Source organism: Poecile atricapillus, chromosome 3, assembly GCF_030490865.1.
Source record: "Poecile atricapillus isolate bPoeAtr1 chromosome 3, bPoeAtr1.hap1, whole genome shotgun sequence".
Taxonomy (NCBI): Eukaryota; Metazoa; Chordata; class Aves; order Passeriformes; family Paridae; genus Poecile; species Poecile atricapillus.
The window spans coordinates 38,696,674-38,724,223 of record NC_081251.1 but is presented as its reverse complement, the minus strand read 5'-3'; the positions used below and the strand labels follow the sequence as shown (position 1 = coordinate 38,724,223).

The window sequence follows — 27,550 nt, the reverse complement described above, 5'->3', positions numbered from 1 at the left end:
ACTTGACTGCTGGGGCACGGCTGTCTTGGGGAGCCATCCCGCAGCTTCTGTCGAAGTTTCCCTTTCGGTGGCAGCAACCCAGGTGCGCGCTCAGCCCGGCCACGGGCGGGCACCGCGCGGGGTCACCGCCGGGACCCGCCGGCGGCGGCTCGGCTTCGGGCTGAGGCCGGACCCTGGCCGGGACCCCTCTCTCTCGCTACCCCGGCGGCTGCGACACGGGGAGAGCACAAGGAACCCTGGGGGAGGGACGCATGGATATCCGCTCCCTCGCTCGCAGGACGATCCGGGCAGTGCTCTCCAGGCGTGCGGGACAGCGCCGGGAGCCGCCTGGGCTCGGTGCCCCGCTCGCGGCTCGGCCCCTCCGTCCCGGCGCTGCGCCCCGCGCGCAGCCCGCGGCTCCCCGGCACCGGCAGACACCCGACACCGCCGCGCGCTCATTGGCCAGCGCCGCCGGCACCGCCCCCCCGGCCGCGGCGACTCAGGGGGCGGCTCGGCCCGCCGGCCGCTGATAGCTGCTGCCGATTGGTCAGGGGGTGCTGTCAGTCACGTTGAGGGACGGGCCGCCCGGCCGCCGAGGCCCCGCCCCCCCGCCCTCATTGATATTATCGGCGCGCGGCGCGGGCGGCCGGGCTGCAGTCGGGGCTGGCGGGCGGCCGGCCCGGTGCGGGAGCCGGGCAGCGGCGCGGAGGCGGAGGCGAAAGAGAAAGGCAGCCTGGAGGGAGGGAGCGCCGAGCCACTGACTAGCACAGCAAATTCTCCACCGTCCTCTAGCACCCACCAAGCGGCGGCAGTGGCAGTGTCTAGGAATAGAGAGCTAGAAATATAAAATCACCCCGCTCCTGCACCATGGCTTTCCAAAGTAGGCTCCCTTCTTGGATTATTTTGTGCTCCGTCTGGCTGTTCCGCTTTGCACACACGGGGGAGGCACAGGCTGCAAAAGAAGGTAAGGTGATGCGGAAAACAAAAGTTTGAGCTTATTTATTGCTTTTACCCACGAAGTCTGTTTGGTGGCTTAGTAGGGAACCTTCCTGCCCCTGCCAGCCGCTTGTCAGCCCCCCTCTCAGGAAAAAAAAAAAAAAAAAAAAAAAAAAAAAAAGACTTTTTAGTTGAGGCGGGAGGGAGGAAAAAGCACAGCATTCAGTGGGGGTTGTGCGTATGTATGTGTGAGGGACCGGGACAACTGCCTTTGCTCCCAGGAATGAGGTTTGCGAGGCATTCGCACGTGATGAGGAGGAATGGGGCTGGGAGAGCCCCCGGGCCGGGTGTCCGTGCAGGGCAGCGTCGCTCTCCCGAGAAGGTGCAGGGAGGGCGGGTTACCTCGCTGCTCCCCGGGCAGGGGCTGAGGGCCGAGTTTTAGGGCTCGGGACATTTGGTGGGAGGCGAGGCACGGCTCGGGGCTGGGGCTGCGGGGCGCTCCCCGCCGGGGGCCTGCAGCGCTCCGGCCCAGCGGGGCCGGGCACAGACCACGGGAAGGAGCATCGGGGTGCAGTTTTGCACGTCCCAGCTGTGCAGGCTGGACACGTATTCAGAGGGTACCATACGGCCTGGCGTCGTGTGCCTGCAACGTGTGTGCTCTCCCCCGGCACCGCTGGAGAGAGGTTTAGGGTTTTTACACCGCCTGCGTATCACAGCGGAGCTCCCCCGTCCTCATCAGTCCAATACTGATATCTCTGTAAGGCGCACCCCGCACATTTGTTTCCCCCGCGCGAGGAGACAAACCAGGCAGTTTTGGATCAGAGACCGATGGAGGTGTTTAAAATCAATTCACAGAGCCCATCTGGGAATCTCTTTTTTCACGCGGAGAAAATCCGAAATGATTTAAAGGAGCTCCCTGCTCGCGCTTGACAGCCGAAGGCGAAGGTCCGTCTCCATCTTCGGGGGTGGGGGAGGAAGACACACACTACATGACAGGGAAGGGGGAGTCAGGGCATTTTCGGTGCCACTGCATATGTATGCGTTTGGGGTTTTCCCCCCGCCTCAGCTGGATGCGTCAGTATTTTCCATCAAACCTCTGGCATGCAATAAAATATCATTTGGAGCTTTAAAAAATTCCTCAATTAAAATGTACTCTGCCCTTAAAAGCCGAAGTCGATGGCGAGATTAGAGAGGGAAAGAAGAAGCAGCCTTTCCTTAGGAGCATTTCGAAAGTTTATTTGGAGGGGCTGTAAAGCACAGAAAGCCTCACGCGGGGAGCACTAACGCGTAGCCGTGGCTGGGGGGGAGAGGAGAAGGGCCGGGCAGTCGGGCTGGGAGGCAGGCGGGGAGGGTGCGGACTGCCTGCCCCGCTCTGCCCTACCGATTGCTCCGGGATCGGAGCTACTCCGGTGCTTCCCAGCGGTAGCCTGTCCCGTTTTTTTCTGTGTTATACGTCTGTGGGTGGTTGTATAGTCATCTATACCGATGGTTGTGCTTGTATAATATCTGTATATTCGGGGAAAATCACCTAACCAAAGGAGGGTCAGGAGGGGGCGAGCGGCAGACAGGAATTGATAGCAGATACCTGCTACAAGCGCAGAAAACTCTCGCGGAAGAAAAAGCGAGTTAAAAAGAGAAAAAAAAAAAATAGGAAAGGAAAGAAAAAAAAAAAAAAAGTAACTTTGCAGCTTCATCGCCGGCCCCGCCGAAGGGCCGGTGGCAGCACCAACCCCGCGTGGTTTCCTATCCCTACCCACTGGGTACGGAAGAGAGATGGGAGGGGTAAAAGGCTGGAAAGTTTTCCGAGTTTCTTTTCTGTAGCTCAATACAAGCCGCGGTTAGATGCTGGAGAGGAGCGGGGCAGGGTCCGCCTGTCTATCTAAGCGAGGAAGTGACCGCGTTACCTCCGGAGCCGTTTGCCCGCGGCTAGGACCCTCGGGTCCTGCGCAGACACGGGCGGCGGGCTATCCTTCGCCCCGTGGCCGCCAAAACTCGGGGCTCCGTTCTGGGGCCGCTGTCCCGGGCGCTTCCTCCCAAAACCGCGGCTGTTGGGGGTGTGGCGGGGGCGGCCGCGGGACCGGCGCTCCGCTGCGGCTCGGCCGCCGAACCCCGCTCTTCGGCGCGGGGGCGCGGCCGCCTGCGCGCAGCTCCGCGCAGCGCCCGGAGCGCCCCCGCGGCTCCCCGCGAAGGCGAGAGGCCACTGCTCCCCGCCTGCGCGGAGCCCCGCAGAACCCGTTTCCAGCGGCCGCGCCCCCGCGCTTCGCCCGCCGCCTCTCCGCCTCCTTTTGCTCTCGGTCGCGCTGCGCGGCGGAGCGCGGTCCGCAGCTGCCCCGCGGAGGGACCGCGCTGGAGCCCCGGTGCGCTGCGCAGCGGGAGGCTGCGGAGCCGGAGGCTGCCGGCGGGGTGCGCGGGGCGCGGCGCCGGCCCCCAGCATCTCTTACCCGCGTTGCTGAACGAGCCGTGACGGCCGCGAGTCTCCCCGCGCTGTGAGCAGGGCAGGGGCCGCTGGCTTGGAGAGCTCTTCCCCGGTGACTTCGGATGCCAGAGGGAACGGCACGATTTCTTTGCAAGGGGTATTTACAGAGCAGGGGTTGCTGTGTTGGGGTTTTTTTTGTTAGTTTGTTTCTTTGTGGGGTTTCTTTTTGTTTGTTTTGTTTGCTTGTTATCTTTTCTTTCTCTGATGTGCTCACCCGTTGCTACATGATGGAGAATTACTGCCAAATAAAAAGTATAATGAATTGCAGCCGTAGTGTGTTGTGCTGGTGCTGAAACGGTTAAATTTTTGGTGGTACCTTTTTTTTTTTTCCAGGACCATTATAAATGTTCTTGTTTAACAAGCCGCCGCATACACCACCTGCTTTTCTGTAGAAAGTGTTACAAAGTAAAGGCCCTTGAATCCAACCTTAATGACAGAAGCAGGTAATCCTTCTAGAGGGAGACTATCAGACTTCCTTAATGAGTAGTTCCACTTCATTACTGAAATACAGGCCTGGAAGCTACCGTTTTGTGTTCAGCTAGCATTCCATATATTACTGTATGAATTAACTTATTAGACATCTTTTTAGTAATTCACTGAAATTTGGTGTTAAATTCTCCTTGGAGAAAGGGGAAAAGCTAGAATTAAAACTGTTTTGATAGACCTGACAAAAGTTTCTTCAAGTTACAACCTTAAGTCACACATCTAAATATCTTAGCACAGAAATGCTGTGTTTAAAGTTATAAATAGCTTTATAGCTAAAGCTATATGGAATAGGTTCAAATTAGGAATGCTCCTGAAGAGTTGGTGTATTAGGTTATGATTAACCACTTTCAGAGGTAGGGTTACATTTAACTGAAAATAATTGTGGCGCTGCTAGAACTGATGTCTTTCATAAATGTCACCATGACGTGAAGATTTTAGGAAGCTATTACCATAAAGTGAATTAGTCTGATTTTGTGTATGTGAGGTGTGAGGTAATTGCAGAGTCTTTCATTTTCTGTATTCCTGGTCGTCATTTATTTGCAGAATTACTGCTTTATCACCAAAGGGAAGTATTTTTCACTTTGACACTCAAAAAAGATCGTTGCTTTTTCAGTGTGACTCTCGGCAAGGTATAGACTGTGTAAATCAGTTTGGAAATGTGTTGAAATGTTTGTGTGTCTGTGTGCTTTAAGCTGATTGTAATAACCAGCATATGGAAAATGTCCCTATGAAAAAGGAGAGGGAGGGAGCTTGCATCTTAATGACTGATTAATAGCACTTCAGAGCACTAAAAAACCCCTCACTTTGTTTTAAGCAATGAAATTGTAAAGATTTATGTATATCTGCTTGTATGTGAGTGGTGCATAATAATTTGTCTGTTTACAAATAAATACCTAGTTGTAATTGCAGGTAATTTTTTAATAATATGAAGAAGAAATTTTAATCTGTACAAAAATTATATTAATTCTATTACTTTTCAAATTTTTAAATTTGTTTCTTAGATTTAAATCCCCTCCTTGTTATGTGTAACAAGCTGTGGAATTTATTTTTTTTTTCTTTTTTTTAGTAATATTGCTGGACTCTAAAGCACAACAGACAGAGTTGGAATGGATTTCCTCTCCTCCCAATGGGGTAAGTACTGCAGGCAAAGCTTAAGTTCCTAAAGATGAGTAGTTATTTTATCGAAGCAGTTGAAAGACCTGCTTTAAACTAGTTCCCCCTCATATTTCTCTCAGTAATGATACAGAGTGTTTATGGCTTCTTCATTTTTAGAATGAAACCTCAGGTTACAGTGTACAAATGTACATGCTAATTAAAAGCAAGTGGCTCTTTGGAAACTTTTGGTACCTTTATGTTTTGTAGTGTATTTCTTGGTGCTGTACAAAGGATTACACTCTATATTTATAACACAGTATTTTAAATCACTTCTTTTCCTTCCTTTAGAAACAACAGATCTGCTTCTGTGTGGAAACTAAAAATATGTTTTTCATTTTCTGTATAATGGGTGATCATAAATTTGTTTATGATGTTTTCTTTGTAATTGAATAGCACAGATTGAAGTGCTCTAAAATAAAAACATTTATATTGCAGATGTGTTTGAAATGACATTCCAAACTTGAAACATCCCCAAGCCTTGAAGAGTTTGATATCTGGAACTAGGCATGAATTATGTGGTTAAGGCCACCTCCAGCTTGCGTACAAATTAATGTCATGGCATTCTATGAAATGTACCATTGTGAAATACATCATTATAAAAAATGAGATGCTTAGAAAAACCAGTGTTATTGTCTTATTTATTATATAAGCAAAGTTGAGAAATGCTGCTTTCAGTCTGAATTAGAAGTGTTACAAAACCACTTCTTCCTCAATCCTTGAGGAAGGACATTTTCAGAAAGATATAATGAATGTATTGTCCTACCTTAACTCAGTCCTACATGAACTTAGTCTGACAAATCATAAATTATATGGACAGTTATTGCATGGAAACAGTCTTGCTGAATCTATTGTGACGCCTTGCACGAACAAGAACTTGGGGGATCAGCCCCTTAATCTTCAGTTCATTAAGAAATCTGGAGCCAGAAGAGCGTGAAGTGTGAGCAGGGATATAAAAGTGTAACAAATCCTTTAAATAAGAAGAATGAAAATGTGGAAGTGTCTTTCTTTAAAAGCAAGATTGTAGTATCAATACTAGCATAAACTGGAAACTTAATCTAAGTACTTCAGAGGGAATGCAGTGTGAGCTCAGTTTGTATGATGGCCAATAACCTCAGCATTAGCATTTTGCACTGATTGAAGCCTTCACCAGAGGTGTTTGAAAGATTAGCTTGGTGGCACTTATATTAAGCTAACCTGTAGATGATGAAAGACATGTCAACATGTGTTGCACATCGGCATACTGAAAGATGAGAGTCAAATTCAACAAAGAGTGAAAGGCGAGTTTCAGAGGTAGCGAATTTCAATCACAAATTAAAAATGAATCAAAGCTAATGGCTAGATTTGTATGTGTGAAAGTGTTCAGAAGAAGTTGCCTATAAATTAACGTAAAAGCACCATTTTAATAAAATTTTGAAAAGAAATTATTTTCTAATTTTAATTAATTATTTACTATGCAATAAAGACTTCATGGGAATGAACACAGAAAATTTAGAGAGAAACTACTGCATTATCACAGTACAGAATATATCAGTCAGACACTCGTTAAATGCCTCATTCAACTGCGAATGCTACGTTTAACACTGTTAAGATAACTAAGAAGTTAAAATGCCATAAATTGAAACCAATAGAACAGGGCATATTTAAACAGATTTGCATGTATAGCACCAGATTTTGCAGTAGGACAAAGAAAAGTGGAGTTTTCTTTCTGTGAAATTGCTCACTATAAGAAGACTTCAATGAATGGTGACCTTAGCTGCCATAGGTAAAAACATCTTGAAGTACTATTTTATCTATTTTATTTCCTTGCAGACACTCTGATTACGTAATTGCATCATAAATCACATTTCCTTAATTTTTTTGCTTCGGCAAAATATGGAACAATAGCTCCAGTACTTAATGCTAGGGATCACAAAATGTAGTGCTTCTTGTGTGAATTATTTTCCTTGACTGTAACATAATAATCTCTTTGATGCTAGCTACTGTCATGTAGTGAGATTTTGACTCTGAGAAAACTCATTTGTATTGTATTGTGATGTGTAGGTTGATTTTGTAAAATATGTTTTGTTTGTTGCATTTTTTTGTTTGTTTCAGTTTGTTTTGTTGTTTTTTTTTGAGGAGGAATGGTGATTTGTTTTGGTGGAGCAATCCTCATCAAAACTCCAGGAGACAGATTCTGTCGTGTGGTGCATGAGAGTTACTTTCATGTCAAAGATGCAATGCATTGTCTTAATGAATATCTTCTTGCAGAACCTGGCTTGGTGTCTTAAGGGAAGAGTGCTTACACAAGATAAAACGACTCAGCCCCCCCGCCAGACCATCTCAGAGAAACCCCAAAGGACAGAGCATTACCTGGCAAAATTGTCAGCTTGATCGGATTATGTTTTTAATGGGGAGATTTTTTTATTATTGTGGTATAACCAAAACCATCTCAGTCCAGGCCCCCTTTTTAATTTTTCTTGTTTTTTTCTAGCTCTTACAGAGGTGAAAAAAGAATTTATTCATTCAGCTCTAATAAATCTGTTATGAAGATAGACTTTCTTTTTTTGTTCAGAGGTTAATACAGTTCCATATGCAATCACTTCAGTTAACTCCATGAGCATTTAATAATCTATTTCAATAATTTAATACCATATGCATGTAATATATAATACTGTATATATCTCATCTATATTAACTGTAGGTCCTTGAAATGCGCTTTGATATTTACAACTTCTGTGCATTTCAGCATCTGCAGCTGTGATCTATTTTGTGGTGATAACTTCCAGCATCAATTCAGCCACATCTGTTTTTTCCTGAAACAGACAACAGCACTAAAATGGTCTCATTTGCTGTCAAATAGGCTTGCAGAGTAATGTACACTGAGTGGCTCCTGATCTGGGAAACCAGTGCCTTCCATGCTTGGTTGCCGGTGTGAGAAATGTCAGTGGATGCTATATCCTGCAGAGGAGGAGCCCCACAAAGCACTTAAGCATGTGCTTACCATTAAGCTCATGAGTACAGTCACTGATCTTAAGCATGAGCTTAAGTGCATTATTGACACAGGGCCAGAGGGCTAAGTGCCATCCAGAGAAGTCATAGTTGCCTGTATCCTGGGGTGACGATAGCTCGCCCCCCTCCTCTAATTTATTACAGCTGCAGTTTCTGCAGGCACTGAAATGTTACAAGAAATGTGAAAAGAGGTGAGAGACAAGTGCTGTTTTGGTTACACCTGGATGGTTGTAAGATCTGCCTGGTTGATTTCAGTGGAAGGTTTGCCATTGCTGGAGGTGCAAATTCCCACGCTACCAAAGGCTGTTAAAGACTCTGGGATTGTTAAAGGCTTACCAGATCATTACACAGTTGGTAACCTAAAGAGAGAGCATCAACAACGCTCAGGCTTTGAACCAGCAAGCTTTCAGTCATATGGGTTGTTTTTAATTCTGTATGTAGCCTCATGGTTCATTTGAACTCCCAGGTAAACGAAGTTTGCCCCTTCTAATGTGGGTGTAGCCACTGGACAAAAGGCGAGGTGAGAAGGAGCTGTTGCTTAACCTTTCAGTCTAAATATAACTGAAGGTAGACTGAAAGGGAGACAAATAAAATATTTTCTTGCTTTCAGATTTTTAATTCTGTCCATTTTCTCTTGTCCTCTCACTATGCCACTTTGATAACAGGGATAAGAATCATCTGATTCGTGAGTTTTAGGACCTGATCTCATGCCTTCTATACAACTTCATTGGAATTTCTATACAAGCTTCATTGGAAGTTTTACATGCACAGGTGTTACGTACTGTAATGCTAAGCAATTTCAGTTTCTAAGGCTTCACTGACGTTAGGTTTCTTTGGAAGAGAAGCTGCCTCCTTCCTTTTGGTCTTTGCTCTCACTCAAAACCATAAGCCATTGTGACCTTAAAAAAATGTGTGTGAGCTCAGGGTGAAATCTGAACCTGGTGTGCTAAACAGCCTTTTCTGAAGCTGCCCCTTTGCAACTGTGCCCATGATACAACAGTAATTTTTAGAGCTTTTATGTGGTACTGACATGAAGGAGAGAGAGAGAGCATACTCCTGCATTAATATGTATTTTCTTCATTTAGGTGCTTAACAATATTTTTAATAACTTACTCTTAAAAACAAGGGAGACATGAGTTGTGCAAAGCTTTTTAAAATACTCAGTAGTTACATCTGGTGACATACTTCTTGTTTATTACTAACTGTTTGTTATCATTTTAGTGGGAAGAAATTAGTGGACTGGATGAAAACTACACTCCTATACGAACATACCAGGTATGCCAGGTGATGGAATCAAACCAAAACAACTGGCTTCGGACTAACTGGATTGCAAAAAGCAATGCACAAAGGATTTTTGTAGAACTGAAATTCACTCTGAGGGATTGTAACAGTCTTCCTGGAGTTCTGGGGACTTGTAAAGAAACTTTTAACTTGTATTATTATGAAACAGACTACGACACTGGCAGGAATATCCGAGAAAACCAATATGTAAAAATAGACACTATTGCAGCAGATGAAAGTTTTACCCAGGGTGATCTTGGGGAGAGAAAAATGAAACTTAACACAGAGGTGAGAGAAATTGGACCTTTGTCCAAAAAAGGATTCTATCTTGCGTTTCAGGACGTAGGGGCCTGCATTGCTTTGGTCTCTGTCAAAGTCTACTACAAGAAGTGCTGGTCCATCATTGAGAACTTAGCTATTTTTCCTGACACAGTGACTGGCTCAGAGTTTTCCTCTTTAGTTGAAGTGCGAGGAACTTGTGTCAGCAGTGCGGAGGAGGAGGCGGAGAACTCGCCGAAGATGCACTGTAGCGCAGAGGGAGAATGGTTAGTGCCTATTGGAAAATGTATCTGCAAAGCAGGATACCAGCAGAAAGGAGACACGTGTGAACGTAAGTAAATACAAAACTTGCTGTAAATTCTAGGTCATATTCTACCAGATTTTTCTTTTTTTTTTTTCCTTTCTTTTTTTTCGCTTTTTTTAAAGAGAAATCATTATTAGTCTGCTTTTAAAGTTTTCAGATCCTCAATCTGTGAAGTTCACACTGGTTAATCTAAATCAGTCAGTCTGTCTGATTATGAAAATCAGTGGTTGCACAATGCATTTTTAAATTAAAAAAAAAAAAAAGTTGAAGTCGTAAGAAGTATAAATATAGGTTAAGGACTAACATTATGAACTGATTAATGTGGTATTGTACCTTTTGGTAAGACTCAGTAAGTCATGCCTATCACAGAACATTGTGTCAATAATGTCAGGTATGAGTAGGTAAACAGTTTGTTCTTTCACATGATCTCTGACCGAATTATAAGGAAACTAAAATAGATGTAGTAAATAGCATGGGGTGCGGAAAGAATACACACAAAATCAAAACCAAACTAGAGATTTGTGTCAAGTGTGTAAGAATTCTAAATGCAAGATGGATATTTCAAACAGAGTATCAGATTTTCAGAATAAAGTGTGATATCCTTTCTATAATGGCTTTTTTTTTTTGCACAAAACTAACTCCAAACTTTTGGCTTGCAGTTGGGTTATTGTGATTATTTTAAAATACCAGCAGATCAGAGACTGTTGAGTTGCACTTCCTGATTCAAGACTGATTCAGTTAATCATGTTCTTAAAATTACACTTACCCTTAGCATTGCTGTCACTGGGGCTACAGACATAAGACATTTCTGCTTAGCATGAGAAAGGTTTTTTGTTTTTCCTTCCAGTAAGAATAAGAGAATCTGTAGTTTGTTTGAAAACAGACATTTAATACAAGGACTATAATTTTTATCACAAGATAACACAAGGAGTTATATATCACCATATGTTTATTGCAAGATAGGCAGACATTTGTTGGTGAGAAGTATTGTAAGTGAAAAAGTGAAAAAGCCTCCACAAATCTATGAAGAGGAGAAATGTGCATAATATCCAAAACAAAGCTGGCAGGACTCACTGTGTCTCAGGTGCCTTGGTCTGATGAGGACTTCAAACCTGTAGAGGATTTGGGACATCCTAAAACAAAGTAAATTAGTCTCTTTATTAATAGTTTGTCCTTATGAAAAAACACAGTTCTGCTTTTGATGAGTTTTTATGAGGAAATTCAGTAGAAGGTGAAGTGAATGGAGTTGATCTGAGGCCTTTGTAACTCCACACAAATCTTTCATTGTTCTGTTGGGAAGGGATGAAGTCTTAAACACTGCAGAGGGTGATCTCATTAGGGGTAATTGTAATGTGAAAAACTGCCCTGACAAAACCGTTTGGTAGACTGTATTAGAGGTCTGTTAAAAATATTAAGTGCTGTGTCCCATTGAAGTCTGTGTTGAGGTTTTAGATTTTTTTGTTTCTGAGTGACTGATTTTTTTCTATTTTTTAGTTAACTTGCTCTTAATTACAGACCTAGTTATCATTGATGTAATTAATATACTAATTTTATTTGACTTTCAGTAAGAGACAGAAAATATCCAAAAAAAAACCCCAGTGTATGTTAGAAGGGGGTGGGGGATGTGAGCTGAGTGAGCATGGCAGGGATGGATAGAGAAGAAATTGATGTTTGGTGACTGGAATTCAAGTAACCTGTTTATTAAACTGGCTTCTTAATTTCTGACTGTGCTGATGTTGACAAAAGAATTAAATGATAACTTGTACTTGAGCCTGGTGGCGTGCTCATTTGCAAGAACACTTCCCATTTTTGGCTTGCGTCCAAAGCAATCGCTAGGAGAACACGGTACTCTGGAAGCAGTCCAGAGGATCATTTATGGTATTTTTCTTCTTTTCTTTCAGTGATCCTGTTAAGAGTTTCAAAACAAACTCTGGCCCCATATTGAGGCAAGTTAATGTGTTTGAGAGGGAAAAGGTGGTAGGCAGGAACTTGTTGAGTGCGCGCCGAGTCGGCAGCTCCGAGTCAGAACGATGTGGGTGACTGTGGCACATGCTTGTAATTGCTGTGTGTGTGTCCTGTCTGGGCTCGAGGATGTTATTAAGTATGATCAACTACGTAGTAGACCGATAATACAGCTGGCACACTGATATAGGGTCTGTTTTTTGTGACAGATACTGAGAGAAACTTATCTGAACATTGACACTAATGCAGCTGGCTATCTGTTACTGTCAAGCTGTGTAACAGATCAAGTGGAAGCAAGTTGGTGTGCGCTTCCTTAAGCCAGAGCTTTTATAGCCCGGTCTGAGGGCTCACTTCTGCAAATACTTTGTACCTGGCACACTGCGTGACTTCTTTGGGACTACTCGGGGCAGAAAGTATTGTGCTCTGTCAGGATGGGCAGAAGTCTGTGATTCTTCTCTCGCACTTGCTAAAGCTCCACTGAATTAACTTAACAGGATAGAATGGTCTTTTAAAGATACAGAATAATACCTTATCTGGCTGTGTTGTAGCAAACGTAGGAGTAGATGGCCACATTGTAGTTCCAAATAGCTCTTCCGCCTGTAACTCAGCAGGGATTTTCATTTGTGTTACTCTAGCTTGATTGGCTGTCTGTGATTGAATAATGTGTCCCTTTTGCATACAGCTCCTCTCCTGTTTGTGAAATTTATTGAGTTCAGATACTAAAACAATTGAATTTTGATTTATACACAACTCTGCACTGGATGCATTTATTTTTTTATTTTTACTTTTTTTTTTTTTAATGAATGTAAGTAACTTGTAGTGCTGGAAAGGATAAGGAAGAAAACAATCATGAGTGGTGAAACACATAACCTGGAAAATAAGGTCCCATGTGCCCTCTTCATTGATCTTTAAAACTGAGTTAGTTTTTGTTGGTTTTTTTTTTTTTGCTTTTGGATGTACACTGATTACTTCTCACTATATGAGTGCCAAAGAATCCTTGTGACCTCAGTGGTCTAACACATACATAAGAGAGCCAAATTTCAGAGAGCTCACAAATGCAGTTTAAAGCAAAATCTTAAAGCTGTGTGAAACAGGCATGAGAAAACTAGGTGAGTCTCTGAACTTCTATTTGCAGATTGTTCTGCAATGTGTACAAGGAGACTATATCCTCAGTGTTGATCTTAGTTCTGCTGGTGTGTAGCACTAGGCTTAGGTGTGGAAATTGTAATTTTAAAGGATTATCTTGAAGGGTACCTAGGAGCAGTACTAGAAAGGTACTTAAACATATTCAGTTCTTTTAACAGTATGTATTGCATCTGTTCTGGGGAAAAAAACCCATCCAACCAACCAAAAAACCCCCATCCAAGCAACCAAAAAAACCCCAACCACAAAACCCAATGGACTTCTCAGGAACTGCAGTGGACTCCCAATAGGTCTAACTTGGACTTTTCTCACAGTGGAGTTCATTTGATATGTTATGCATGTAAAGGAGTACACTGTGATCAGTGATTGATATTTGAAGGTGAAAATAATTCTATGAGACCTTCTAGTATAATGTATTTTCCATCTGTTTCATGTTAGTTGGGGGTAGAGAGGGAGAGAATTAAATTTATTCAATCAGAGAATAGAGTGATATTTCAGAAGGTAGGAAGCTTCTCTTAATATTAATGAACTGAGAAATTTCATAGATCATTGGGCACCATGTCCAAAAATTCTAATTCCTAGGAAAAGCCAAATGGGTGCATTTTATTGTTAAATGTATTATAGTACTGTATGCATTAACAGTTGTTTTATTGGCCTCCAAATGAGGAGGGGATTATAGCTACTTGCACATTTTGTCTTGGTGAGGTAAAAAGGGAGCTACAGGCTTTTCTTTCCAGACTTTGTCAAGTGTTATACACTGTGCCAAAGAGCAAGCTGCATCTGTTCCTTCTCTTTTTTTGTTCTTGGGACAAACTTTTTATCTCTTCACTTTGTGAGCTACTACTTGATAACAGATCCAGAAACTGAATTTGCCTTATGTGCAGCACATTTGTGGTAAAGTATGTGTGGTTGTGTTTTTTTTGTTCGGTTGTTTTTTGATTTTTTTCTTGTGTGTGTTTTTTTTTAATGTTACTCTATTTGGGAGCTGATGTGCCACACGTTTGTTAATAGAGGACAATGAATTTAAGATGGGAATGTGAATAAGTTGTCATTAAAACAAATATTACTACACTTCCCAAAATCCCAAGTTGCACATATTGTGAATTATGGAGTGTCACAGAAGTTGTGGGTGACCTGCAACTTGAGTAACCTATGCTGGCATTCCTGGATTTTCAATGTGAATTTTTTTTGTTTTGTGGAGATAGGGAAAATGGTAGAAAACTTTTCAATGGCATTTATATCATCAAGACTTTAAATATTTCTTTTTTTGAAGAAGAGTTACCTTTCTTCCATTTGCTTCCAGAATTACTCTAGGGAAGATAATGTAATTAGTTTCAGCTAATTGAACCTGAGCAGAGAATGAGGGTATCTCTGTGTCACTGAGTCTTGTCATTTTCTCAGAAGCAGAAGTTCAACAGCAGAGCATCTATCTCCTTCTCTTTTTATTCCCTAACATATTAAATAACTTTTCTCTTCCTTTTTAAAGAAAGGTCAGTGGGACGTGATATCAGGCACCACATACAGCTGAATACAAACTATTTGATTAAAAAAAAAAAAATAAAAATTAAAAGGTAGGTATCTTTGCAAAGGATCCTAGCACGTTTCAGGAAAATAAACTAGATACTTTAAAGTGAACGTAAGACCTTCTGGCTACATGGTCAAGAATTACTGAAGGTATTTCTACCATGAAATGGAGAGCTTTGATTTCTGCTTCAAGCTCCCTTTGGGATTTGTAAAAGTGGAATGTTTTTGGCTATCATTCACCCTGTAGTCTTCTGACTTCCCTTCTTGTCAGGGAGGTGTCACAGAAAGATATATTTTCTTGCTATATCTTCCTTTCAAAATAGTCTAGTGTTCATAAAGATGATTATTTTTACACATTTATTAGTCTGTCTAAGTAATTTGGATTTCTTTGACTTACTTTGTTGATGCTTTTCAGCTTTCTGGATGCGAAAGCACAGAGAACAGACAGGGAAAGGAGCTGTGTCCAGGTGGTTTCAAAATGAAGTAAGACAAAATAGCTGGTGTTCTCAGTGATCAGGGCGAGCTATTCCCTGAAACAAACTGATGCCTTCATGCTTCATAAAATCTGTTTCAGGTCTCTTCTTGTCTTTTGGCCCTAAGATACAATTGAATTTTTGTAGTGTTGCTCTGCCAGGAATATCTGAATTAGTTTGATAAGTATGATTATAGACTGTCATAGTTTGGTGATACAGCATCCTCTCCCAAATGTGACATAAAGGTATGAGAGGAGTAAAATGATGAGAAGTCAAACTGATAAGTAATGAAAGCAGTCAAAACCATCTCCTTTTCACTGATAATGCCATCAGAGTGATCCCTAAAATGAATTAACTGCAGAGCTACTGACAGATGTAGTTCCCAGCAAACAGATTTAGTTTTGCTTCAGAAGAGCGGAAAGAGGTGAAGTTGCACATGCAAACGAGCAATCAGGAGCCCAGATCCTAGAAGTGGGGTTGTTGTATAATGTAGTTGAATGTCGATCTCTTTCCCTCTCCAGCCTCTCTTCTCCTCCTCTGCCCTCCCTCCTGCCAGTCTTCTCAGCTTCTGCTGTCTCCAGGAATTAATTTTAGTTTTGCATTTTACTTGAGGTTTGTTGAATACCAATTTCTTTAACGAAATTTTCTGCATGGTGGTTGGTTGTGGTTTTTTTTGGGTTTTTTTTTTTTGGTCAGATCCACTGCTGTGCACAGATTCTGAAATGAAAACAAAACCAGCAATGAAATCTAAGAGAATTTTAGTAATACCTCCTTTAGTTACAGAGGAAGCACTAAAACTGTCTGTTTTACGGGTCTGGGATGCCACTACTGAATTAGCTACGGTTGCTCAACAGCTGGGCCATTAACTCCTTAGCCATAAAGTCTATCTGCTGTTTGTTCTAAATGAAGCTTTAGCTGGTATTTAGAAATGGAATCTCATCCTGTCAAGTCTGTTGCCCAAAACCATACGTTTTCCTTCTGAAACAAACTTTTCTTCCCAGAATCTTTTGTGGAGGATGCAATAGGCATCTAATGGTTTTGCAATCATTTTCTGAGTTTGCTATGTTTCTAAGTGTAAAAAAGTTTTCCTGCATGAAAAAGAAGCTGCTTACTTGGAAATTCTGAGATTGTTTGTTTGTTTGTTTGTTTGTTTTGGTAGGAGTTTTTTATTTTTGTCCAGGGTTTCTGCTAACCTCTCAGAATTAGGCCACTAAAAATAAATTTATTCTTTCATTTCTGCGTACAAATGGGGGAAGTTACATATAATCCCCATTAGGAGTATCATAAGTGTACATGCATTCCATTAAATATGACTATGAGCTTTTTAAGAAAAGCAAAACAAATCCCATCCACAAAACAAGGTTTCAGGAACTGAAAAAAAGAGAATTAGTAGGTTACAGAGAAACTGACAGTAGGGATCAATTAATGGAAGAACCAATCACAGAAAACAGAAGAACATGTTAATAACTATTTACTTAATCTCCTTCGTGTATCTGTAAAACATCTATTATCTGTACGGTGAAATACCGTTGAAAGTTGTTCAAGAAAGCTGCAGTTCAAAGTATAAATTATTCTCTGAAAATAAGGAACCATAAGTAAAGGACTGAATTTGAGGTTTTTATTTAAGAAGTGAGACAACCATATGGTGAGATCTATGTTTGGTACTGAAGCTGAAAAAAAAAAAAGGAAATTATGAAATTATGTGGGCAAAATGTTTGGTTAACTAGATTAGCTTTTGAATTTTGATGCATCACAAACTTCCTCTGTTATTGTGAAAATATTTGCTCCTCAATAACAGTTCCTATATATTAAGCAGTATTAAATCCTTAGGAATATCTTTCTGTTTTCATTTGGGAAACTGTGGAGATGGTTTTAGTGCAGGTTTTCAGTTAATACCATGCTTATTATTACTTGAACTATAGAGTAAAAATTAATTCTTGCTTCTTGACGTCTCAGCTGGCTTACCCTATATTGTTCAAGCTCTGTCTGCAATGCTAATTTAGTTATTATTAACAATAATCCATACACAGTTTATTGTGGATTAACACTTTCTAGATTGAAAACAAATAAAACATGTTCAAATTAATATCTGCAAAGTCAAAATGGATCTTTTGAAGTTTTACAGTAAGTTATATAAATTACATACTTATAACTTAATTGTGTTGTTTGTTGCCTCTCCTAGAGGTACTGTAAATATTATTTTTTATAAAAAAATAAAGCTTTATAAAGCTTCTTCTTTTTATATTATTTTTATAAAAATTGAGAGTAAAAAAGTTTGTGGGAGTTTCCTTCAAAGAATTAGAAAAGTATATTCAGGGAGCTTATTAAAAGCCAAGTGCTTGACAGGAGAAATATGTAGATTTCTACTGTAATCCTTCACAGAGTGTTGTGGCATCAAAGAGAACCAAAAAAAGAGCAGGTTCACTATTTAAGTCAGCATTACCTGTCTTTAATTTCATAAAAAGAAACCCCTCTTTACAGAACGGTGTGTCTAATTTCTTTTATAATGTTGTGCTACTGTGAAAACGGCAGCAGTAGCAAATGTATTTATGACATTTTTAGGAACACACTTCTTACTTAGAGAAGCTTTTATCCCCATGCAGTTCCTAATCTTTTGTGCTGCTGCTGCCTGTCACAGTGAGTTCTCTTGTCCCTAATATTAATGAAAAGTTTATGTTATATGTGAAAGCGAATAGTATTCAGTTAATAGTTCACGGCAGAAAGTGTGTTTCATTTCTTGCTCTCAGACACATCAGCAGTGTGTGCCTGGTGGCACTGGTGAAAGTATTTTTATATACTTTATATACGTATTTTCCTTTAATGACGATTTCTGACTACACAGTCTCCCTAATAAACACAACACACCAACAAAAATGAAAGTGTCTGTTAAGTATTTAACACTTTTTTCCTCTTATTTTCCTTTATTAAGAAGAGATTTTCCATTTAGGAAAAGTTATCTCTTTGAATGTATATGCTCCTTGGAAAATTTTGCTTAATGTGAAGCTAATTTATAAGTCTAATTCAGAGTAGCAAAGGCAACCAAGAATAAAACTTGCATGCAATAATAACTGTGCTCAAATATTGTATTTCTTGAGTTAAGATCCTGTCAGTGTGTGTACCTGTGCATTTTTATTTAGCTGGGTGGCCGCACTGCTTGTCTTAAGGAGGATAATTTGCTCACACCTTTAACAAATATCAGGGTTTTTTACCCAGGGTAATTTGATACTTTAACCTCTTATTTTTTATGATTTAGATTAGTTGCATGTGTCTCTTGGCAAGACATGGCTCTCCTGCAGTAATAGTATCAAGCATTTTTTTTTTAATAAAAGTTTAATTAACTCGAATTGTTAAAATCATCTGATATCAGTGCAGACCTCAAGTGTGTGTGATTGATGGGAAAGAAAAGGAAGTACATGATGGAGAAACATAATAACTGATAATGTTTTGCAATGTATTTAGTATACATAAATGCAAAAATTTCATCTTGTTGTAATTGTGAAATACACTAAGGCTTTAGAGAGACTGGAGTAAGTCTACAGCAGGCTGGATGCTGATTTTTTTTTTCTTTAACAAAAAAAATTCTGATAATATGTATTATCATAAACAAGTACACTGAGAAAGTGTAAAAATGAGATTTCTACTTTTCACTAAACAAGTTACAAGTATTTTAAGGAAGTAATGGCTAATGCAGGAAACTATGTAGAACTGCAGGCTGAGGCACCATCCCCAGAACTTAATGGCAAGAATCCCATTAACTTAATGGGAGTAACATCATGTGTTGATCTTTTCCTACTGAGGAAAGTGCTAAAGTTTTAGGTAAGTGTAAGCATATACATAAACTTGAAACTTCCACGTTGATGAAACATATCTAAATGCATGCTTTATTAAAATTTTCAGAATTGTAATGTGCTGCGATAAATTTATGCAGAAAAGTGAATATAAACAGGACCCTAAAATTCCACTTATGTTCCATCTTCCACTGGTAAGCTCTGGTAAAATCTCTAGCATAATTAGTGGCTATAGCTTATTATTTTTTTCTTTCATGTGGTGAATATGACATATCATACAGTGTAGATGACTAGTGTTCATTTTACAGTGGATGGAACACAGTGGATTAAACTTGTGGGGGAGGGTCAAGTGGTATTTGGAGGTTTTCTGGAAGGTGACTAAGGTGGTGGCCTCATGTGGCCATATGCATGAGACTTGCTGTACATTCCCTTTCTTGTCTTACTGGATATGTCCTCATAATGTGACTAAACAGCAAGTTAGTTGCTAGAGCTAATTTTTCTCAAATGACCATGTATTTGCTTTATTTCCAGTCTTATAACATAGTGTACGTGTGCATATTTTCCGATGGAAATCTAAACCCATGTGTAGGAGGGGGCAGGGCATCCTTCAACCACTTGTGATGGCCCATCAGAACAAAACTCAGGAGTTGTATGGAGCTTGTATTAATGACCTGATCCACTTGACCTGAAAAGTTAGAATGGCATGGGGCCTCCAACCCTCCAAATCCCTCAGTTTCTCAGTTTACGAGCTAATGCTAATTTGTGGGTAGTAAACGTAGTATTTTTGTAATATCCTCAGTGTACCATCTTTTTTTTTTTTTTTTTTTCTTTCTTTACACTAAACTCTTATATGGGTAGATTTTGAGAAGAGAAATGATACATTTAATGAAAATGTGTGGGGTACCTATTTGAATCAATCAATTTGTATCCACAGAGGGATATAGCTGATGTTGAAAAACTCATAAAATATCTAATATAAAATATTGGAACCCTTGCTTAATTACCATGAAAATTCTTAAAGAATGTTGGCAATTGAAGCTTTATAAGTAAAGCTTATTGTATTCCTAAAAGTTGGGCAGTTTGTGTGCCAAACAGCTCAACTCTGTTAATGCTGGAACAAATTGCATGTTCAAAAATTTGTCTGTGGGACATGGTCTGAGTGGGCAACATTTGGCTGTGATCACTGGCCATAATTACAAGATCTACTCAACTCATGTTATCCAGGCTTAGGTCAATTATTTTTCTTGCTGTGGAGAGCTTGAGCTTGCAGTAGAAGGTTTTATTATCTACTGCTGAAACTTGTTCTTCCCATAGTGTAGCAGTTGGAACCATTCATACGGTGTGACAGATTCCAGTCCTTTAGGTTATGAGCTTTATATTTTATATAAATATATTTATTTATATGAATATATATATAATATATGAAACACACAGACATGCATATAAAGTACAAACCATTTAATCTTGACTATTTGAGTTCTAGTGTTTTCAAATGTTGATATAATTTTGTTTTGATTAATTATTTGTATTGTGTATATATGTATGTATTTATTAGGTGAATGGTAGAACTGGAGAAAAAGTTCTACTGATTTTTTTTTTCCTTATAAGAGTGATGTGTTTCTGTGTCAAAGGACATGGACATGTATTGATCTTTTCCCTTGTTTCTGTTAGAATGTATAGTTTTGCTTGAAGTCTTAGAACATCAAGTACGAAAATGTAACTAGAAAGAACAGATTTTTTTTTAAAGCGAATACATGGTATTTTGTTTTTAATTGCTACATAGAGATAGTTTTGGGATATGACTGGAATACTTTCAAAGAGAGGGTATTCTTACTTGATTTTATTGTCTTAGATCAGGTCCGTGATATAGCCTCTTAGCTGAAATCAAGCATTGAATCTTGGATGTTTGATTTCTCATGTTTTAAAATGTCAACATATTTTTTCTTGATAGATTTATTTGCACTGTAAAGAAATTAAACAACTTTTAATTTTATTTCTTTTGTTCAATTTCTTGAAAAGGTTTGTTCTATATCAGTAGCTCTTCAGGAAAAAATAACATTAATGATATTATTTACTGAGTATATTATAATTGTGACATTGTTCTGTGCTGATTGTGCAAGGACACATTTTTCTGTTATACAGACAAATGGACAGCTTTCAAAGTGTGGTCAGTTTGACTGGCGCTAACTAGAAAAAAAAAGTAGTGATAAAGTCCTTCCAAATGATAACTAAAGGAAATAGAAGTTGTTTTAACTGCTGCAAATCCCAAGGCTCCACATTGTCACCTAATTATCTCATCTATGGACATCTCATCCAGATTTCATCTGCAGTCTGATGCTGGGAAGTGTGAAAGTATCATGTGCTTAAAATCATAAGCAGGGTTGAAAATCATGTCCCCCTGTGCAGATGGAATAGAATTTTCAATCTGTGATCTCTGACTGTCTCTTCTCTTTGCTTAACACTTATAATTAGTTGCATATCACTTAATTTTCTGATTAAAAGACACAATTTTTTTGTCTTTATGATGTATACGTTTGTCTGTTTGCTTTGTTTGTCAGTTAAAATAAGTCTCTACTTGTCTTATTATTGAAAAAGTCTTGTCAGTGGAATTGCTAGTGAATAATACTGGTAAACAAAGGAGAGAAATAACATCTTTTTAAAGCAGTTTTTCATTTCCCTGGGCAAATGTGACATAGGAGGAGACAATGACATACCTACTTTTGATCTTTTATCTTAAAGATTTTCTGTCATATTTAGAGCTACAGTCATTGTATTGTGTATTATTGTTGTAAAAAATCATGTATCCAAGATGATAAGATTCTAAATTCCATGACAAGTAGAGATGAATGGTTTTTAGAAAATAAAGCATAGGCTGATAGCACAAATGATGTGCAATAACTGAATAAGGAATTTTATATCCCTCCTTAATACAAGGACTAAATGAAAATGCAATACCTGTTCTTGCAAAACAAGCCCCACTATTTAAATTCCACCATTTAAAGACATTTTGTGTGTTTAAGCAGTGACAAAGGTATTCATTATTAATTAACATTCAGCAGATAACTGACTGTCAGTTGCCAGTCAGAGTGGAGCTTGGAAGAATGTTGACATTGATTGATGGACATGTTCTGGGACTATGCACAAACAACCTGCCCAGGTCATCTGAATACATATAAACGTTACAGTTCAGCTCCCCATACACAAAAAGCTCAGGCTGGCCTTCTTCCTGAAGGGAGGATATCCTTCCAGGTATCCTAGACTCACTTGATTTGTAAGTCAAGCCTTCGCTTTCCTGCACTGTGGTCACCAGTTAAAAAAAGTTCAGTTTAGTGTGGTAAATACGGATAACGTGCCAGTGTTCTGTTTCTAGCTGTTTGTGAGTGAGGTGCTAAGTCATTCAGCTTGAAGGAGTATTTTTTATATTGCTTTTTGGAGTGCTGTATGTACTTACCTAATGGATATATACTAATGCAATTTTTTCTTTAGGCAGAAGAAAATCCCAACCCCTAATTTATATTACTTTGAAATACAGAGATGGAAGAGGTCCTTCAATCTTGTCATCTCTATGGGTCTCTTCAGAAGTGAATTTTAAATATCTGACGTGATACCAGTTTCATGCATCTCCTGGAATCTCCTGGAATTTAGATTCAGTGAAATGAAGACACCCTTATGGCACCCTTACAACTCCTTTTAAAGGACATAAGCAAGCTTTCAGTGTGTTAGATACCAATTCCACTTACCCTAGGCTGAGCAGCCTGTGTGCTGTGGGAAGAGTGTCTGAACTCCTCCTGCTTCTTGTGGTGGGCACCTGTTCGTACAACGGTGGCAGTACCTAGCTAAAGAAACAGTATGGTTGTTTATGGGCTGTAGAGACTTTCAGGGAGATAACACTTTCCTGTGTATGTGAACAGCCTGGTCATCAACATATGATAGGCACCTGCTTCACAGATTATAACTTCCCATCATTTTTCTCAATTTTAATTTTTTTGGATATGCTTTCAAATATATCATGGTTTACTTGGATTTATTAACTAAGAGAGAGCACTGCTCATTAAGATGATTGAAAAGGAGAGCATATGACTTGAGCCCTTTTCCTGCGATTATCCATGGGGGCAAAACTCCTGTGCTTTATTATATGACTCTGTAGGTTAAAAATTGTATCTGTCTTGTCTTCCTTAAAATCCCCATGACTTTCAGCTTTGGGAGACATTGCAGGTTCCACCCACTCCAGATGGAAGAAGTGTGCTGCTGGGAATCCCTTGCCAATTTCTGTCCCTGATAACATTTTCTGAAGCATATTGGGGAAATCTGTTGAGAGCTGTTATAATTTCATACTTGTGTGCCAGTTTTCTCTTTCCCTGTTTCTTCCAAGTACCTGCTACTGGAGTTCCTTAATGCTTCTTCAGGGCTGGCAAGGTATTCCTGCAGTGAGGCAGAGCTCCCTGCTTTTACCCAGTGGAAAAGGGCACCACAAATGTTTCTGTTGCAAAACTGCTTATTTTCCCTTGGGTAAAATCTAGCTTGCTTTATTCATAAAAAAAAAAAAAATAAAAAAAAAATAATGAGTCCCTTGGGACTGCTTGTGAAAGTAAGGAAAACAGGAATTGGCCCCATGTCATAACCATCTGTTATTAACACAAAGAGCAAGGGCCCAGTTTTGCAGCCCTTGCTAAAAGCAGTTTGTTTAACAGGAATTACTACAAATATGAAAAATGTGTGTTTTCCTCATTACTGTGACAATATTCCCTTCCAGTAGTGAAAAAAAAATGTCATCATGAATCTTGGTGTACACTCACACAATTGCATTATTTTATATTGCGGTAGGCTGTACGCAATAAACATCTCATTCCAAGAAATATATGTATTGCAGTATTTTCACAAATCACTTCAGCTACTTTCACGCATATTTTTTTCATAGTACATCTTTTTATTTTATGGCTGAATTATGGCTGGGTTTTCTTTTCTACTGTTTTTATGACTGAGGTAAACCTTTTTTATTATTATTATTTTATTTTTTTATTTTTTATAGAAGCTAGTTTGAAAAGGGTGCCGTTTTTCCCTCTCCTCCAGCAGAAAATGTTTGACGTTTTACTTGATGACTCCCCTGCCCCAGACACACACACTCTCCAATCCCCTCCCTCAATTATTACTACAAGCATTACTGGAGAACTGAAATGATTTAATCCATCTTGCCATGCCACGTCATGGAAGAGAGGTAGTTTTGGTGGCTGTTACTTCCATTCACCTGGAGGATGAACTGCTAGGTTGGATTGCATTTTTCCTCTCAACTTTGTGACCTCCCCCGTGTTTTGTATTTCTACCTTCATAGTTAAGAGAATTATTCCATACTATTTAATGCAAACCCTGTATCTCTGTAAAGGATCAGCTTGATGTCTTCCTGCCCATTTGTTTTTCCATCAGTTCCTCTCTAGTTCTGAGAGTTGTGCCAGTCCCTGCAAAGTAACATGAGCCGTGAGTGTTAATAGGAACATTTAATCCATGCTCCTTCACTTCTGGCTATAAATCTGTTAGGCAGAACACGGGTTGCTGTAATCCTGTTGATTGCACCTCAGTGGCAGGCCAGTCCCCTGGCAGGCTGTAGTGCCTTTAAGGGTGGCTTTGAACAATCGGTCTGGCACAGAGCACATGCAGCACAGCCCAGAATCTGGGAAAATATATAAATTATGATAGGAGGCTGCGTGTTTCCATGGCGTATGCAGAAAGACAGGAATTGCTGTATTGGATCAAACAAGTGGCTTGTCAAATCCATTACTCTTTTGCCAGCAAACGTCCAGTAGCAGATGTTTGGGAAAAAAAATGATGAAGGAACATCAGTTTTGCTTTTCTTCAGCCTAAAAACATTCTCTACAGCTCTGTTTATCTCCTTTATATCCTTTCTCCAGTAATTTTGTCATTCAAATGTTAGAATAATTGTTTGTCTATTTTCATTTCATGTTATAGATGTGTTCCATATAAGCTCCTAGAGTATTTTTTTGATTTTTCTTAAGTTTGTGCCCTCAGATTTAAATAGACTGGAAATTCTACAGATGTTTGCATTATTAACTACTCAAGCCTTAAATTTATACTTTGAACTTGACTGAAAAGGCCCTCGAGAATCTGCTGTAGGAGCGTACACAGTAACAACACTAAATTGATTTCTGCACAGAGATGTAGATTTTTAACAGTTCGATTGGGAAAATGAAATTCATAATTTTTAAATGATGAGTAGGACAAATACAGTAGAATTTTATTACAGGAACATTGCAACAACTTATTTTTCTGTATTTATAGACACTTTGAGCCATTGAAGGGTTAACCCCCCCTCTTCCCCTTCAGGCAAGCAGGGTATCACTTTCCTTAAAATGCCATTGGGAAACCGAGATAAATGGTGAAGCATTTTCTGTGTTGACATGATGTTCGCCTGTCCGATTGCATCCTTCCCAACAGACAGCAGTGAAGCAATTACAAAAAAAGACATCTGTGCCAAGGTTTGGCTAGCCAGGGAGGGCAAGCTCTTGTGTTTAAGAGGTAGAGAATCCAATTGATGAAAATGTCTGGGCCTGTTAGCACCAATAAAGCTGAAGGCCACTGGGAAGCTCAGAGAGGGTCTTTTGTTGCGGAGATAGAAAGAGGCCGAAGCTGTGACACTTGGGGAGGAATAGGGTCAGCCAGTACGATCATCCATCTTCCTCAATGGCAGCTTTCTGTCAGTTTTTAACCCTGCTCAGCAGAGGATCTAAACCCCTATTGTTGGCACCAGCCAATTCTCAGCCAAGTGTAAATGAAGTTAATATTCACTGACCTTATGCATAGCCAATGAAGGCCCTTGATGTCATCCTGGAAATAATGTTATCTGACACTTCAAAAAGCAGATGTTGGCAGGTTGTTTGTGGTTTTTTGCTGAGCCAGTACGCAAAGACGCATTGTTTAGGCACCTCGCATTTAAACTGATTTCCATAATAACCGCAAATAGGCCTTTTTGACCTTAAATTGACATAGTTATGGTTTTAGTTTGCATATCATTATATGCTGCTCACAAAGCCTGGCTAACCTGCACTAAGTGGTCAGGGAGAAGTAGCTTGGTTCAGTTTGATAAGAAATATATGGGTCAGTGAGCAAAATTTATTTATGCTGATAAAACAGGGAGTAATTAAAATAGTTTAAATAGTTTGAAGCAGAGAAAAATGAAGAATACCATTTTATTTTGCAACATAGCTCCATGAAAGAAAATGTATAACAGAAGTAAAATAAAAGATACTGCATTCAGAGATACAGACAGCTTTTATTTTAAAATAAATAAAATGCTAGCTTTCCATGGGCATGCAAGCAACTGTTAATGTCTTCCTTTGTCTCCTGTAATATTCTGTCATGGTGAAACATGATTGTTCTAATGTTTTATTTACAGAAAGTTAAATAATTCTTATAGGTTCCACTTTGCCAGAAATTTTTGTAAGACAGCAGCATGCTGGTGGTATCTGCGTATTTGTACAGTGCATTTCATCCAGACAGATCCCCAAACCTTCTGCAGACTTCTAGAAACAGAACACATCCACGCTCCTCTTGTGTAAAAGCCAGTGTCAAACATATGTTGTAACTCTAGGGTGAAACATTATGGTTCTTTTTAAAGCACAGTGCTATTTCTCAGTAGCCTGTGCTTCTGATTCGAGGAAAGTTACAAACGTGTACCACACATGGGAGGTGAAAAGTATTTGGTTTGGTTTATTTTTCTTGTAAATTAGCTGTAATTCTGGCTCATGCATGCTTATCTGATGTGAGATGAATGTCATATGGTGATAAAATGCAGATGCAGGATGAGTAGTCATTATTAATAAAAAAAACCAGCTGTATTAACCAATGAACTTTGCACAACCATGTTTTTCCCCTCGGTATACAAAATGCAGCAGCAGGTAACAGAAATCTAGAAAATTCTCTATTATGCCATATAGTATTGGCATTAAAAATATGTTTGAATAATGATTATATGGTTAGCACCTTTCAGGCTATGATGTATTCCTGTCCTTTTGAAAAAGAACTCAAAATAGCATGACTTTTTTTTTTTTTTTTTTTTTTTTTTGGTCAAAGAATGAGTTAATAGTTGAACTGAGAAAGCCTGATAATCACAGTTGCTCGGGAGGCAATTATCTGACAAGCTGGCAAAGATGAGAAATACCAGAACAGATCTGCATCTAATTGAAATCATTCAAATCTGATCTTAAGATAAACAGTCCTAGTATTTTTGGAAACTGTGTTATTGATTGTGTTCTTCCCATCAGTTATGTTTGTTTGTACCTGTTAGAGAAGTGAACATGTTTCCTGTAGTAACAGATTTCCTTAGAAACTCATCAGCTAGAGATTTCTCTCTATGTCTTTGCTCGATATTAACTCACATCAGGTGGGAATTAACAAAGAGAGAAATAAGTTCACTAGGTTCCTGGATGAAATTTTAAGGAATTGGTGATTGATTTTGTTTGAAGTGCAGCACTGTACTTCATTAGCTTTTGGTTATTTGTGTGCTGTCTGTGACATATGATGGCTCAGTCATATAGCTCAGATGATTAAAAGGCTAATTTTAGTTTAGAACTGATTTTAACGGGGTATCTGATAGGACTAATTAATCCAGATATACTAACTCAGATCCCCCCTCCCTGCCTGCCCCTGTCCTATATTCAGTTTATTCTACAATCAGTCTGAAAATACTTGAAGTTAGATGAAAATTTCTGAAGTACAGAATTATAGCCAGCTACTGAACAGTGTAGAAAGAGCAATGAGCCAGAGA

General features: G+C 39.7%; 1 protein-coding gene across 7 annotated transcripts in view; it reads left to right on the top strand.

Moving 5' to 3' along the window:
- Positions 1-627: 627 nt before the first annotated feature.
- Positions 628-27,550, top strand: part of EPHA7 (EPH receptor A7) — a 163,108-nt gene continuing 136,185 nt past the window's right edge. For 4 of the 7 annotated variants that reach the window (XM_058835173.1, XM_058835171.1, XM_058835174.1 and 1 more), the window contains exons 1-3: positions 642-943; positions 4,944-5,008; positions 9,242-9,911. In XM_058835173.1, coding sequence (XP_058691156.1) covers positions 847-943; positions 4,944-5,008; positions 9,242-9,911 — 832 coding nt within the window. In that variant the 5' untranslated portion in view covers positions 642-846. Of the gene's footprint in view, positions 944-4,943; positions 5,009-9,241; positions 9,912-27,550 lie in introns of all 7 variants that reach the window. The other 3 variants (XM_058835176.1, XM_058835170.1, XM_058835169.1) reach the window with 1 other exon arrangement.